The sequence below is a fragment of the Syngnathoides biaculeatus genome, chromosome 11, assembly GCF_019802595.1.
Source record: "Syngnathoides biaculeatus isolate LvHL_M chromosome 11, ASM1980259v1, whole genome shotgun sequence".
Classification (NCBI taxonomy): domain Eukaryota; kingdom Metazoa; phylum Chordata; class Actinopteri; order Syngnathiformes; family Syngnathidae; genus Syngnathoides; species Syngnathoides biaculeatus.
In genome coordinates, this window is record NC_084650.1 from 11,630,094 (window position 1) to 11,647,110 (window position 17,017).

Consider the following 17,017-nt stretch of genomic DNA (forward strand, 5'->3'; position numbering starts at 1 on the left):
GAGGGAGTTTACTATGAAACGGGTGGAAACCTAAGCCCCGCCCGAATACCTAACTGCGCTTACCACAGTTGACGTTAATCCAAAAATATAGATATTCAGTAAATCATGTAATTCGCAGAATTGGGCTGTACGCGTAGCCACTGCCCAGATCCTCGACGGATAACCGCGCCGCATAAGCCGGCGGTATTAGCGGCATTATCCAGCTTAGCTCCTTCCGCGCATGCATAATGAAGCGAGCCGTTCATCAGCAAAGACGCGACGGCTGCGGCGGGAGGTTCCGACTGACCCGAAGACAAAGCGGCTGAGCTTATTCTCCCGAGCCTTGTAACTGCAAAGACATGCAAATCTGCTACTGATCTAAATTGGACGAGTGTCCCCGTGTCGAAAATCGTACTGTATGCTGTAATTGAAGCCGCGAGTGCCGATGAACGGGTCCTGAGGCGAACCGCGGTGGTTCTCAAACTGGGGTCTGAGGACACACGGGGGTCCGAAGATTCTTTCGCTATACATTTTGAAGTTCTGTCTTTGTTTTAATTTTTTTTTTTTTTTTTTTTACGCAAACCGACATACCAGTACACTAAGGGCATTGTTGCATAAATCATATATGAATGTTTTGGGAAAACAAGAAAAAAAAAATTGTAGTAAACACATTTGGAGATTTTATTGATTTGGCGACCTTATGATAAAAATGATTTGGTTAATCAAATGAGCTCCAGTACACAAATTAAATAAACATACGATAATCAACCAAATATTCCCTTCTATTTTAATTTTGGCACATTAAAAGCTCCGGTTGTGGCATATGTATGTTACATATCATAAATCAGACATGATTAGTAATATTACAAGTCAGTATAGTTTAATACAAAGTAGTAGCAGTATTATTTCTTCCAAAACAGTACTTTTCAAATGAATCCTTGGAGAACTTTGTGGATTTTTTTTTAAGGTTCCAAAAATGGATTTGTCAAAAGAATATCAAAAAGATTCCTCCCATTATCTCCACATTTGCACTTTTACAGGTCTTACTTAAGAGGAGGACAAAGGCGCCTGTCAAAGTCACAGACTGAAAAATTGTATGTTTGGGCTCATGTGAGCGTTCCTCGCGTATGAACTTCCACAACGATAATTAAAACTTGTCATAAATGTCCCATCCATTTGGGAAACGAACGGGAAATAATGACGGGAAAATGGAGGGAGAAAATGCTGTCAAGTCGGATATCATTGAAGTGGCCTGCAGATGAGGGGCAAAAAAATTCATTTCACTTCAAAATTTTTGCTTCACGGTCTGCCATTTTTTTTTTTGTTTTGTTTTTTTCTCGCTCAGGGTCAGGACTGTGAGACGGCCATTAACGCCTGCATTAGCTTTCCCTGCATGAATGGGGGGACGTGTCACCTCCAGCCGGGCCTCGAGGACCACTTCAGGTACCAAAGTGATGCCAAGATGTTTCTTTGCGTGTTGTTGATGTCTAAATATCGTCACATCAGGGCAATCCACCGAAAATACTTTCAAACTCTCTCTCCGATTAGCTAAGCAAGCACCACGAGGGGATGTTGTGACATGAACAGGCAGCCAGAATTGGATTTATGGACTCTTTCTTCTGTGTTCCGCTTAAGAGGCGGACTGGCTGACTCCAAAGTAAACGCATGACAGTAATCGAGCTGTCGCGTGATGACGGCGTGGATTCCTGTTCCAATCAAGTTGATATGACCGTACGGCGCACAAGATAGAGTGCCGTTTTTTCCGCACTATAAGACGCACCTAAAAGCCTTTAATTTTCTCAAAAGCAGACGGTGCGCCTTATAATCCGGTGCGCCTTATACATGGGTCAATATTGAGCCTTTAGCGCAGCTCCACCTAATGGATGCATAACGTAACCTCGGCCTCGACTGTAGCATCTATTTTATGCGGCTTATAATGCGTTGCGCCTTATATAAAGGAAAAATTGTAAAAATATGCCATTCATTGGATGTTCGCCTTATACTGCGGTGCGCCTTATAGTGCGGAAAATATGGTATATGAAATTAATTAGACCTAAAATAGATTAAGAAGAGGTTTTGTTATTTAGAGAAAGGTAACAATAGATGTATATTTTCTGATCTCTGATATGTTGGAGGGGGGGGGGGGCCACTGGGGTGACCTCGCCCAGATTCCGTGGGTGCTGTGTCGTGTGCTGGGGTGTTGCGCCCACCTCGGCCTCTTACCCGGGCTCTTGGTGGGTGCGCTGGAGCCCCCTCTTCCCTCCCGGGCCTCCTTCCTCCTCTTCTGTCTGTTCCTTACGTTCCCGCTGTGCTCGCCGCCTCCTCTTCCCGTGAGGGTCCGGGTGGTCCCCCCCTTGGGTTGTGGGCGGGGCACAGGCCGTGCCTCTTAACACAATTCACTGTACATATTTTTCTCCCCAATCACTTTTGGGCACATATATGTATACGTTTAGTGTTGTTTGGGGGTCTGTGTGGGCGTCTGCCCGGTTTCAGCGTGTCTGTGATTTTTCAAGTCCGTGTGCGCTGCCCCCTCCGCCCTGCCTCCTCCCTTGGATTTGAAATGCATCACGCATACTCACCCCCCCCCCCGTTTTTTAACGTGTGTGTGTGTGTGTGTGTGTGTGTGTGTTTGTAAAGGGGGGAGGGGGTTATTAGGAAGGGTTGCCTCGTGGCCCTTCACTTCATGCCATCATTTAAACTAAAAGACCAGATTTTTCCTAAATGGAAAATAATCCATACTTTAAAGAAAGAGTAAATGTCATATATTTGGCGTCACTAAGCAGCGGATCGCTCCAGACGACGGCTAACTTTGACCTTCCGATGTGTTTTATTGTCTGCGAGTGCGTGGGTGGGGTCGCTGTGGGTAAATCGAGGGGCGGGGCGGTGAAGAAACGGATGAGAAAAGCTCCTATTGAGCTCAGCGACGGCTCAGAAATGTCCTCCACGTCTGTCAGTCGTCGTCAGCCACCCCACCCCCGCCCCCTCGAACGCTTTGACGTAAATCCGTCCACGCCGCTTTTCCCAAATGATTATTTATCACTTGCTGCTGACGTCATTGCTTTTTGTCTTTGTGCTGGTAAATCCGGTGAAGGTAACGCGAGCGCACCGACAGCTACCCTGGTTTGCATCAATCTCCAACGGGAGGGCTTCGTTGGCAGCGAGCCCCGCGGTCGCTAACTTGAAGAATGCACATGTAAATCGTTTTTTTTTTTTTTTTTTTAAAGATATCGTGTAAATCAAATGCAGAATAACGGTCTCACGGGCGCAACAATTTTGGCATTTTTCACGGAAGTGTAAGACAATCCAGTGATCGGGGGAAGGCGCGCTCGACGGCTTGGCAACGTTCCCTCGGAATGTGTCTTAATGGGACGCTTCATTAGGTACACCGGCTCGATCGCATTAGGCAGTATGAGAACTGTAAAAGAAATACTCTTTTCGAAAGATTATATTCGAGCATATGAATGCAGATGCAAACTTTAACAATATATATTTTTTTTTATTATTATTATGGTCCTATTTTACACTGGAAGGAAGCAGAGTGAGTTGGTGATTTGTTAGCACGTGTGCCTCACACTAGTGAGGTTCGATGTTCGAATCTCAGCTTTGGTTTTGCATGTCACCCTCATGCTCGCCCAGTACTTTGGCTTCCTCCCACCAGATCTGTCTTGGGGCTCGGAAACGCGAAAGTTTTTCAATCAGCTCAAATCTTGAGTGGCAGCTGAACTCGTGGCTGTCGGTCAGCTACTCATGAAAACTAGTTACATAACCCTGTTCAAGGGATGGCTCTTCACTTGCATCCTACCAAATCTTCTGGTGGACTCTACAGTAGATTACACGCCTATATAGCCAGTCTTGGGTGTAGCCTGCCTCTCAACTAGAGTCAGCAGAGCTACGCTGCGGCCCACGCATGACCCTAATTGAAAATGTAAGAATCCATAGAAACAAACTAAGGTGGATGAACGGAGCCACAACAGGGACAGGTTTTTACACTTGTACCTGAAACAGAACTCAAACTATTGACTTTAAATGAGGTCCAATCAGGAAAGACTGACGTAACACAAATGATACAAGGCAGACTGGCAAATGAGAATCTGTCATGAGCAAGGCTTGGCCTCGGCCAACAGGGGCACGGCCAGGCCACTGCTCTGGGCGGTGCCACCTCTAACATCTGAGATCAGCTTTTTGTCATTTGCTCTGTAATTAGGTCAGACATTTAACTTTGAGTTTTGTCACTCGTTGCATGGCGTTACCGTGTGTGGACATCATGCCCGCGTCCCGGAGTCCTCCATTTGCGTCCAGCCCCGTGCCTGTGACACAATCAGAAACAAATGTTGGACGGCATTGCTCTCCTCTTTCTCCTCCTCTGAAGAACTTGACTTTTAAAAAGAAAAAAACAGCACACACATCATGAATGGATGGATCGCGGCGACCAGTCTGGACTTTTTGTGTGGCGTGTGCATCTGAGGGTTCTGTGGCTTTCTTCCACATTCTGAAAACATTGCATGTTAAGTAGAGTGAAGATTCCACATTGTCCTTGGGTTTGAATTTGACTGTGAATTTACCCGCCTGACCTCCGGAGGGTCTTTGAATAGTTTGCAGCTGTGTGGAACTGCACTGCACCATTGCGGCCTTCGCTTCTCTCTTTATCTTAAACGTGTCACACGCACGACAAACAAAAAGGAAGACAAGTGTCTTTCCGGCGAGCCCTCTGGCCTTTCAAAAGGTTTCAATATGCATGTGGCCTTTAGCGGGCCTGTCCGCTAATGATAGCCTTGCTCTTTTTACAGACGCTCTCTTAACGTTGATGGGCGGCTCAGGTGTCCTCCACGGTGCACCCTTTTGACATTCTGACATGTTTTATAACCCTTTGTGTATAATCGATTAGTTCAATTAGGAGCAGAACTTCGGAGGCAGAGAAGTCGTTTAAAATGTCGGCGCTGGGGTCTGACGGGTGGGCCTCGCTCTGCGGCCCATTGTACAGGTGTTTTATTTTCCCTCTCTTAATGTTCTTCCTTTTCTACGATAACGCTCCGTTTTAAGTGTCCCATAAATAATCTTTTATTCGCCTCCCCTTCTCCTGCCGGAGATTAATTGTTCTTTCAAAGCGCAACTTCATGCCAAATCCATACTCGCATTTACTGTCTGCAGTTGGTTTTGCTCATACTTGCGCAACAATATTTCTTATAGCAAATAATGAGAATGGAAAAATGGACTTTTCCATGCAAACTGTCTCCACTACAAATGTAATCTGCGAGTTTATAAAACAGTGGTGAGGTCGGCCATGATGTACGGATTAGAGACGGTGGCGCTGAAAGAGACGACAGGAAGCAGAACTGGAGGTGGCCGAAATGAAGATGTTGAGGTTCTCGCTCGGGGCGAACGCCTTGGAAAGGATTAGAAATGAGATCATGAGAGGGACAGGCACAGTTTGATGTTTTGGAGACAAGGTTTGAAAGTGCAGACTTGGATGGTTTGGACATGTTCAGAGGCGAGAGAGTTGAGTATATTGGTCGAAGGCAAAAGAGCGAGAGGAAGACCAAAGAAAAGGTTGATGGATGTTCTGAGGGAGGACATGAAGACTGCGGGTGTGAGAGAGGAAAGGAAGATGGACGATATCGGCTTAGATGGAGAAAGATGACATGCTGTGGCGACCCCTAACGGGACAAGCCGAAAGGAAAAGAAGTGACATTTCCTGCAACTTTCATGGTCCTCACCAGAGAACTTTTAAAGGAGACGTTTCGTGGCTTTCTTCACAATTCAAACCAGCTCCCAAGTGTCTAAATTAAGTCTGTGATGTGCTTTTGTCAAAACACCACAAGGATGAAGAAAAAAAAATTCAAATACTACACTCCACACATCAGCACATTTATCTCGCTGAAAATAGAAAAACGGATCTCATCCCGCCTGGCCCGTTGGGGGGGGTTCCGATTCGAACTGCAAAACACGGAAACCAGCATAGTCCGGTCTCGCTTGAAAGTGATTATGGATCTTCGGACTGCCTTGTTTGTTTGTTTCACTTTCACCGACTTGATTAGGGGTTTCAGTCTTGTATTTAGAATTTTAAATTATTTTTCACGGCGGCACGGTGGCTCTGGTAAAACGTTGGCCTCGCAGTTCTGATGACCCGGGTTCGATCCCGGCCCCGCCTGTGTGGGGTTTGCATGTTCTCCCCCTCCCTGCGTGGGTTTTCTCTGGGCACTCCGGTTTCCTCCCACATCCCCAAAATATGCAAAATTAATTAAGTGGACGCTCTAAATTGCCCATAGGTGTGATTGTGAGTGCGACTGTTATCTGTCTCGATGTGCTCTCAACCAGTTCAGGGTGTTGACAGTCGGGATAGGTTCCAGCACTCCCCCCAAACCTAGTGAGGATAGGCGGCAAAAGAAAATGGATGGATGGATGGAATTATTTTTCAAATTGGTTGAAATGTTATTTTCATAAAAGACAATCTATCTGCTCTTACATCGACAAAATGTCAAACCCCGCTCATATTTCCAACTTAATCGCGGCGTCGGATGCCGCAGAACAAGTTGCATGAGAAGGTAGCGAGTGGGAGAGAAAGTCTTTAAAGAGTGAAAATGGGTGAAAAATGAGCAGGTGCGAGTACAGCAGCAGCACGCGGGAAGTGTCTGCATCGATGAAAGGCGGCGGCGGCGGCGGCCTGCGTGTGCGTGTTGTGAAGTGCCACTCACTCGCATCGGGATGACCTTGCTTGTAAAAGTCCTTTTCATCCAAAAAAAAAAAAAAAAGTGTCAACTTGATGAAGTGTGGGAGACAAATGCAAGAATGGAGAGTGAAGATGGCGGGCGAGCTGCCGAGTGGAGTTGTGGTCAGGGGGGAGAAAAAAAAAAAAAAAGTGTGTACGTGGGTGGGTGGGATTAAAAGTGTGTGAGATACGAGTGGGTGGAATTCAAGTTTCAGCCGTCAAAAGCGGCAAGGAAGTTGGTTGAAATGGAGAGAGAGAGGAGAGAGAGAGAGAGAGAGAGAGAGAGAGAGAGAGAGAGAGAGAGAGAGAGAGAGATATATGACTCGCTGCCCCCGAGCGGCTCAATTGCAATCACGGAATTATCTGGTTGGTCCATTTAGTTTGGGCCCAATTAACAAGCGGATTGGTGGGGGGTGTTGTTGTCTGATGTTCCTCACGGGAAGTAAACGTTCCATCTGATGTGATTTGATATATATAATTAGCTATGCAGCAGGAATATCTTCAGATAGGTGACAAAAAAATGATGTTATTACAATGGAAAAGCAAAAGGCCTTTGCCAAGAAACGGCGCCTGCTCGATCAGCTTTTCTGCTCTGAGTAAAATCAAAAGTTTTGGGATCAAGTGTAATAAATTTTTGTTTTTATTTGACATTAAATGGAGAAAATCTGATAAAGAACTAAACTGGGGAGAAAAAACATTTCTTAGCCAATGACACTGAATGAGAGTAAATGTATATCTCAAAACTGTTGTTTTTTTTTGTAGTTGATTGTACCATATATGAATTGATATATTTTCAGCAGATGACAGTAGTGGTTAATCTTTTTTACACTACAGACCAGTTTCACCGAAAGATATATTTTATCGGGCCAGCATAGAAGCAAATTAAAAAACGATTTATTTCAAATCCGGGGCGGCACGGTGGCTCAGCTGGTAAAGCATTGTCCTCACAGTTCTGAGGTCCCATGTTCAATCCCAGACCCGCCTGCGTGGGTTTTCTCCGGGCACTCCGGTTTCCTCCCACATCCCCAAAAACATGCAACATTAATTGGACACTCTAAAGTGTGATTGCGAGTGCGACTGTTAACTGTCTCCATGTGCCCTGCGATTGGCTGGCGACCAGTTCAGGGTGTCCCCCGCCTCTTGCCCTTTGACATCCGGGATAGGCTCCAGCAGTCCCTGCGACCCTCGTGAGGATCAGCGGCTAATAAAATGAATGGATGGATTTCAAATACAACTCACCAGTACACTGAATCTAGACACCGATGAGAATATCAGCCGGAGAGGCATATGACCACTTTACTACTGAGAGGTTGTGTGCCATTATGTCTAGTTTTGAGATTTATATTTAAATCTTTGTCTTGTTGTTCATGTTTTGATGATAAAGATTGTGCTGGTATTTTTTTTCCATTTTTTTTTTTTTAACTGACCATATGTTTGGTTTCACCCCAGGATAGCGACTGATTTTTATTTCCAGTTATAAAGCCCGGCTCAATTTAGCTCAGCCTCATTAAAAAGAAAAAAAAAATGTTGGTGTGCAGCTGCGTGTGCCCGCCGGGCTTCGAGGGCCAACGCTGCGAGGCGAACCCGGACGACTGCGAGGACAACGACTGCGAGAACAACGCCACCTGCGTCGACGGGGTCAACAACTACACTTGCGTCTGTCCGCCCAACTACGCAGGTAGGAGGACGCACCGGCTCGACACTCTCGTTGCGTTTAGCTGTGGTGCAAACATTTGAGTAATTTGCGCATTTTTCCACCCTCGCGATCAAAATTGGCGGCTGCAATTTTTCATATTTGTGATGAAGACAACCTTGTTTATTCATCACCGCACACACTTGATACCGCTTCCTTATTGGCTCTCGTTCCATTTCACATCACAATAACGGACACCGCGCCTCGGCCCAGGCTACGCGGTTACGCTAATCTTCCGCGGCAGCTCGGTTTACTCGAAACGTAGCGCACCGTGGGATTTTGGCCATTTCCCCCCCCTCCATATATGGGTCTGGCTAAGCTTTCTCACGGTCTATCACGGTATCCGTGATGGGCGGTGGGGTAGGGAGGGGGCCGCTGAGACCCGGAGGCTCAAAGGCCCGCTCGGTACGGCCTGCGGTTTACCGCGGTTCTGATGGGGGGTCCCTCGTGTTTCTCACATTCTGTCAGGGCATTCTACTGAGGAAACTCGGATGTCTGGCAGCTTCCCCTCTCCCCCCTACAGAGTCGATTGAAGCGCCCCCGTTGGGCCGGGCCCCCAGAGTCGGCGTCAGCGCAGGGCGGCACACGCTCCCAATCAATAAATGTTTCACGTTAGTTTCCTGTCAACAGTTAATTGACTCATCCATCCCTTGCGCCAAAACATGCAAAAAAAAGTGCCCATCGTCGACATACACGGATCACAATGTGCTCATGAGAATGCTCCAACCAATCGTCAAACATGTTTGATTAATTGTACTGGTTAATGAAGTGATTGAGAGGTGTCAAATTTGGACTAAGTGATGGGACGTGCATACCCCTGCACAGAGGCAAAATGGTTTCGTCAAATTGTTTTGGTAATTTATGGATGAAAAACTTAAATGTATACATACGTGGGATGTGTGTGCCCTTCTTTTTGGAGGCAATTAAGGAGTGTACCATATTTTCTGCACTGTAATGCAATGAATGGCCTATTTTAAAACATTTTTTTCATATATAAGGCGCACTGCATCATAAGTCGCATAGAATCGACACTACAGTCGAGGCTGGGGTTACGTTATGCATCCATTACATGGAGCTGCGCTAAAGGCTCAATAGTGATCCGTATATAAGGCGCACCGGATTATAAGGCGCACCTTCAATGAATGAACTATTTTAAAACTTATTTTCATATATAAGGCGCACCGCATTATAAGCCGCATAGAATCGACGCTACAGTAGAGGCTGGGGTTACGTTATTCATCCATTAGATGGAGCTGCGCTAAAGGCTCAATCTTCTTCTTCTTTTCCTTTCAGCTTGTCCCGTTAGGGGTCGCCACAGCGTGTCATCTTCGATGAATGCATATTTGCTTGGCACAGTTTTACGCCGGATGCCCTTCCTGACACAACCCCTCTGCATCTAGCCAGGGAGAGAAGCTTACAGCACCCGGTATTCCCAGGCGGTCTCCCATCCCAGTTCTATCCGGGGCCAAACCCGCTTAGCTTCCGAGATCTGAGGAGATCGGCCGTTCTCGGGGTAGCATGGCCGTAAGCCCACAAAAGGCTCAATATTGATCCATGTATAGGGCGCACCTGATTATAAGGCGCACCGTCGGCTTTTGAGAAAATTAAAGGCTTTTAGGTGAGCCTAATAGTGCAGAAAATACTGTGTATCTCGTTTAAGCACAAATATCCCCATATTTTTTCCCCTCGTCTTTCACGTTATTATTATTATATTTAAGATTTAAAAAATCTGCAAGTGAACCTCTGCGCTATGCACGTAGCTGACACTTCTTACCTACTGGCCCCATACAAGAAACCCAACCCATGTCAGGATATCCCCGGCCACAGCATCGCGCGTTTTGACCCGAACTGAAATGTACTCCTCGGTGGGAATGTGACTAAAGAAAGTGAGTGACTTTCAGGTCGCTGAGACTCCCTGCGCAACTGCTTACTCGCACAAAAAAGGCCATTTCCACTTTTTTCTCCCCCCCCAGCTGGCGAGTCCGTAACGGACAGCCGCTCCGCAGCGACCCCGACGCTGCCCCTGAAGGAAGCACGGTGGCAGCAGTGCGACCGTGGGCGCGTGCGAGAGAGGAGAAAACGTAAAAATGTCATCGAATGAAAAGAGGTCAAGAAAAGGGGGTGATCAAGTGAGGAGGAAAGATGTGAGAGAGGTGCTGAAAGTGGGAGGGAGAGTGGAGCGAGGCCAGCTGCTGAGTAAGGAGTTTTTCCCCCTCTTTGTTAGCTCGACACTGTCCTCTAAACTGAAGTCCAAGCGCACACTCCCGATATGCTGGACCTCATTCAAGATACACACATAATGTCATTCCGTTTGTTGGCTTGCAGAAGCCTCTCGCGCCGCCGGCCTCCGTTTTGCGTACACACTCGCGCACAGCGTTGGCGCATGGTTCAGTGGCCTGTGCTCCAATCATCAGGTGTCACTTTAAGAGTCCACTTACTCACTCAGCCTTCTCCAACGTAGCTTTTACATCACTACCGCAAACCTGGTTGACTGAAACTCCCCCCCCCCCCCCGTAAGAAATAATTGAAATAAAAATGGTCAGATCCAGGGTCGCTATCATAAAACACGAACTATACTGGGGTCCTTGGTTCCCTTCCTACAGGTGGCGACGTCATCGGAATTTGTGCGTCAGTCGGGATACGGTTGAGTAAACGCTCACTATTTGTGCAGCGGAACACAGGAACTGTGTTCTGTGTGGGAACGGAGGGAAAATCGTTAGCATTTCTCAAAGTGTAAATATACCAGCAACTGTGACGCGAAAACGTTTTAATTTCGTTCTGAAATCACTTTAAAAGGCTGTCTTTAAAAATAAACAAGTGAATTTATAAAATAAGTGAAGATTCTCTGTCATTTCCACTAACAACCCAGTCTTAACCTAGCTCCTCCCAGCATACAAAGCATTTCTCTTTCGAGAGTATAACGTCGCCATACTTCCTTAACACCAATTAGAACTTTCCCATTAGTCAGAACTTTGCCAGATAATTGTGGCGTCTTACTTGTGTCGAAAGACCACAAAAACTGAGAGTGGCTGATAGCCGGGGCTAGGTTCCATAGAAAATGTCAAAAAAAACATGGAAATTTAAGAATAAAATGAATTGAACCTGCAGTTTTGCGCCGTGACCTCATTCTAACGCCACTGCAAAAAATAGTTCTTTGCAGAGTGTTCATAAACCAAGGACTCCCTGTAATGATTTATCTCATGAGGGTGAGAGGTACAGAATTGGGTGGATGGATGGACCTGGTATCAAGATTAACATTTTTTTTTTTCCACTGGAATATTGGGCAATTTTGATATTCTTATACTGTAAGTAAAAATCAGTAGGCTGAGTAAAGAGCCCTGTTGAACGCCGTCAGTATCTATCTACAGGGTGACTTCAGTTTGCGACCGAGTTCTGTTGCCATGATGGGGACGTACCCCAAATTTGGCGCCATGGTCTAATCATGAAGGTACCTGGTTTAGCATCTCCGTTTTGATCATTTGGTCGTGGGTTAGAAACCTTCCCGCTCTTGTGGAAAGCGAAAACAAACGTCACCGTTTTTGGTTGCTGTCGCGTGTCGGAAAAGGTCACGGGGTCATTGAGAGCTGAGATCCTGTAAGGATGTTAAACACCTGAAGATTTGCGAGGTGGACACTTGAAAGTGGGGGGCTTAAAAGAAAGGTCATGGGGGGGGGGGGGGTTATTATACTTAGAGAGGAAGATCCCACCGGGGGGCTGCGAAGATCCAGGCGGAAATTCTTCTGGACTTGGCTCCTGCTGTGGTTTTCCTTTCACGTTCTATTAAAAGAATATGCTTCCATCTTTACTGATTTATAAGATTTTTAATTTGATCTCATTAATCAAAAGGGATAACGTACTCAATGCATATTTTATTGAATTCATCTCATCTGTAGAACCGGTTCATAATTCTCTGGCTGTATATTGATTTTATTTTGTGAATTATTGGCGACTGCAGTCAAATGCAGCGCTCGGCTCAGGAAAGCAAGGCACTAAATGTGAATTACCGTTATGTTCATCTGAGCAAAATATGATTTTTATTTTTCTTTAGTTTTCTTTTGCTGCATAGTTGTTTTGTAAATGCGCTGCGGTCAGAACACGTTTCTTATCATTATTGTGTATTACAGCTCGACTCGGATTCATGTTAAGATGACCTGAAATCACCGACCCCCCCCCCTCCCTTTTCTTTGTGTGTGTGTGTGTGTGTGTGTGTGGTGTGTGTGTGTGTGTGTGTGTGTGTGTGTGGTTTTTTTTTTTTTTGGTGTTCCTGTTGTATCCAACTGATTCCAGGGTGTAATTTACCAGCAAGGCTGCAAAGGTCTTGGGAAAAGGCTGGTCGAGACAGACCCGGTGGGAGGTGGGGGGAGGGGGCATCGGGATTAGATTAAAGCGAGCCCAGAATGAAGACGTATTTTAATGGCCTCAGAATGAGGTAGAGGCACATAAGTAAGACATTTTTTCCCCACCCTTTTTCTGACTATTAAAGTCTCCTCTTTTGATTTATGCCACGCTTTTATGTTAACAGACGTTGTAAAGCTTCGACTGGCCTGACGGGGGCCTTAATTACCGATCGCATCGCAAATGTTTGTCCGTGCTGTATTTTTCCCCCTCATTATTTCTCCCTCTCGATGGCACCAGGTGACTTGTGTGAGGAAGTCCTGGATCCCTGTCTCCCCGGTTTTGACCCCTGCGAGCACGATTCCAAGTGCGTCCACGTCGGTCGCAGTTATAGGTGAGTGGGGGGTGTAGGACTTGGAGGGGGTGTGGGGTGGGGGCACAAAACCCTTTAGAGTTCACCTTTGATCATCCCAAAATATCGGATCAGTTCATCCTTGAGTGAAAGTCGGGACTGAAATTGGAGGAGCTCCCTTGATAATATATGGGGATAGGATGGATGGATGGATGGATGGAGGGATGGATGGATGGATGGATGGAAAATGGGGAAACGATGCTAAAAGTTTGATATTAACATACCAGCAGATAGCACTTACACTTGATATATACAAAGTCGACACACAAATGTTTCAATGCCAGGTTTTTATCCATCCGTTTTCTTTGCCGCTTATCCTCGCGAGGGCCGCATGGAGTGCTGGAGCCTATCCCAGCCCTCAACGGGCGGGTAACACCCTGAACCGGTCGCCAGCCAATCGCAGGGCGCATCGAGACAAACAGCCGCAGTCACAATCACACCTGGGGGCAATTTTTGAGTGTCCAACTAATCTTGCGTGTTTTTGAGATGTGAGGGGAAACCTGGAGAAAACCGTACACGGATATGTCCGGGATCGAACCCGGGACCTCGGAACTGTGAGGCCAACCCTTTACTAGCTGATCCACCGTGCCCCCTGCCAGGTTTTGTGATATAGAAAAGAAAAAATGGATTAAGATCACCAAGACAACACCACACATTAAAGCTGGTGGTGGTTGCATCACACCTTGGAGCTGTTTGTCTTCAACTGGGACTTCAGCACTAATCAAGGTGAACGATGAACACTTCCAAAAGACACCCAATGACCCACAAAACCTTTAAGCTTCTGCTGAAAGAAAGACATTGTCTAGAACTAGAACAGCTGGTTAATCAGAGGCACTTTTAATGGTGTGCTGACTACCATTTTACATAAATTTGCATGCAATTGGTTCTGAACCCAGCCACATTATAAGAGGGTGTGCACACTTGCGCAACCACATCTTTTTTTTTTTTTAGCTTCCCCTATCGCTAAGATTTTATTTCCAATAAAGTTTGAAAGGTTGTCACGTCGCTGGTGGCAAAAGTTATGAAATGATTATGACCCTTCCTTTCATTTTTTACGGCGTATATATAAAAAGCGGCCAACCCTCCAGGCGAGTTTTCCCACACTTTATTGAGCTCCGAGTATCGGTGTACAGTGTTTGTCTAATATTAGAGTCCAAGCACCAGGTGGCCCTCTTGGAATTGTTTATCATTTCTTCCGTTTATCAACTGAATTATGTCTGAAATGAATGTTAGCAATTAGCTCCGAGAGTTAGCATGTCTCCAATTGGTGAAATGAATGCTGTCAACATGTAACAGATGCAGATAACTTGCTCCCTAGAATGGCTAAAATGAACTCATTTCCACTCTGACGTTAGAGGAGGTTTTCATATTTACGTCAAGGTGACAATAAATGACCCCCGATCGAAGCCGACCGTTCTGCCGATCCGCGTTAAAATATCATTTGATCGCGCGCTATTATTGCCGGCCACATTTCCGCAGGTGCGAGTGCTTGCCGGGGTACGTGGGCCATTTCTGCGAGCAGGACTACGACGACTGCCTGGAGAACAAGTGTCAACACGGCGCCGAGTGCGTGGACGCGGTCAACGGCTACACGTGCGTCTGCAAGGAGGGCTTCAGGTGGGAGCCACGCCGACCGTCCCGTACGCGCTACGCTGCGTTTGCGTGCGTGTGACACATGCAAGAAAAGGCTTGTGAAAGTCTTGCAATGTTTAAAGTTTGTCAACTTTTTTTAGCCACTGGAACATTTTTTTGTTTGTTTTTAGTTGACTGAAATGAATGGGTGGAAAGTAAATGCAGTGTCATTCGGGTATTAATGCGAATTCTGTCCGTCCACGCAGTCTAGTTTGAGATCATATTTTTGTAATATTTAATTTAAAATAAGCTTCTTCTTTTCCTTTCGGCTTGTCCCGTTAGGGGTCGCCACAGCGTGTCATCTTAGATGAATGCGTATTTATCCGGCACAGTTTTTACACCCGATGCCCTTCCTGACATAATTTGTTATGATGTTGCATATGATTATGATTCACACTTTGTATATTGTTCAATTTTCACACCTGTAGCCTTTATGGTATCGATCATAAAAGAAATGGTCGGTTCTTGACATTCAAGCGATCTGAATGAAAGAAGATACGAGCCAATTTTTTTGCTTTCATTTATGAGCAATATTTGCGATACGAGCACAATATGGTGGCAGTGAACTCAACAGCAGCAATTTGGCAGAACAATTATTCAAAAAAGAGGCATCAAACAGTTTAATACTGGTTCAAATTAGAAAGACTTATTGCACCTTACTGAGTCACTTACAGTAGTAGTTAAACGCTTTGGGTTTGGACAGTGGCCAAGTGGCACATCATTAGTAGCTGCAATGAATTAATAAATCAACGTTAAGCATTATCGTGTTTTTATAAAGTACAATATTTTAGAGTGCTATGTTCCTTATTATTTTTTGGGAGTGGTGGGGAGGTGGCTGAAACAGATTAATGGGACCTCCATTCCTTTCAATGGCGAAAGATGATTTGAGATAGGAATGTTCCAAGTTGTGAGCGGATAAATGTACATTATCCCTCATCAAAACGGCCGACTTGATATTTCATGTTATTGTACCTTCGCATCGCACCTTTTCACGAGGTGCTCGTCCTTCCAGCGGGCTGTTCTGCGAGAATCCCCCGCCGATGATTTTGCTGCAGACCAGCCCCTGTGACCAGACCGACTGCCAAAACGGCGCCCAGTGCCTGCTGGTGTCCGGCGAGCCCGTCTGCCGCTGCATGCCCGGTTTCTACGGCAACAGATGCGACAAGATGGCCACCGTCCATTTCCTGGGACGCGAGGCGTACGTGGAGCTCCCCGGCGCGAAGCTCCGCCCCAACGCTCACATCGTGTTCCAGGTATGCTTACATTTTTCGTGGCGGGGGGCACGTATGTACTTTTTTTTTTTTTTTCCCCCTACAGTGTGACAAATTTATTTAAGAATAAGTTGCGTGGTTGAAAGTGCCAGATTTTTTTGTGTGTGTGCAAAATTTATACAAACTTATTTTTTCTTGAGCAGTAATTTAAAAAAAAAAATAACTTCACTTACATGTTAACTATTTAAAATTGTTTTTTTTATTGAATTTTTTATTTAATAATCTAATAATGTTAAACCATGGCTATTATATACTAATATTAACTGCATTATCTAATTATTTAGAAACATTGTTTTAATCTGAGGTTTTAGTTCATTTCAAATTATGAAAAATCTTATGGACGATTTGCCAACCATGACATGTTGTGGGTTGAATCACGTCACGTAAACCCCCCAAAATACATATTTTTCTTTTTAAATTGTACAAAATTTGTATGGACCTTCTTCTACTGACATTATTTTTTTATTTTAAATTTAAAAAATGAATAGCACATGTACTTACATTTTATCTTAAAGGTAATATATTTTTCAGTTAATGTATGTAAAATACAAATAAATAATAAAAATAAATTTTAAAAAATCTCATAAGTACAATAAATTTCAATGAAGATTTAATTTAAAAAATCTTGAGTATTGTTCAACTTATTCAACTGGCACTTTTTGTCTCTCTTCATTCTTTTAAAAATTATTTTTTATTATGTTTGATTAAAGTAGGTCACTTTGAACCCCTGAACATTGTTGGCGTGCCGTTCCTAAGAAACAAACATAACAGGAAGGTCAAGCTGCGCAACGTGTAAGACATAAAAACTCCCAAATTGAGTCTACATCTGCCACAAGGTGCATCCAAGACGTGCGCACACTTTCCACTCTCCACCGTGCCTTGTTCTGGACATCTGAAAGCCAAATCCCAATTGAGGCATTTTTCTGTGGGTTTTTTTTTTTTGTTTGTTTGGTTGGTTTTTTTTTGTTTTTTTTTTTTAAGGTGAGAAA

General features: G+C 45.0%; 1 protein-coding gene and 1 pseudogene across 5 annotated transcripts in view; one reads left to right on the forward strand and one right to left on the reverse strand.

Annotated features, from left to right (window-relative positions):
* The window catches only part of slit3 (slit homolog 3 (Drosophila)), a 307,110-nt gene that overhangs the window by 262,430 nt on the left and 27,663 nt on the right, over positions 1-17,017 (forward strand). For all 5 annotated transcript variants that reach the window (XR_009797055.1, XM_061834519.1, XM_061834518.1 and 2 more), the window contains 5 exons: positions 1,325-1,422; positions 8,224-8,363; positions 13,014-13,107; positions 14,605-14,742; positions 15,770-16,010. Coding sequence is in view for 4 of the 5 variants with exons in the window: in XM_061834519.1 (XP_061690503.1) it covers positions 1,325-1,422; positions 8,224-8,363; positions 13,014-13,107; positions 14,605-14,742; positions 15,770-16,010 (711 nt within the window). In the remaining variant the exon portion in view is untranslated. The remainder of the gene's footprint in view (positions 1-1,324; positions 1,423-8,223; positions 8,364-13,013; positions 13,108-14,604; positions 14,743-15,769; positions 16,011-17,017) is intronic.
* Positions 9,790-9,908, reverse strand: LOC133509262 (5S ribosomal RNA; annotated as a pseudogene).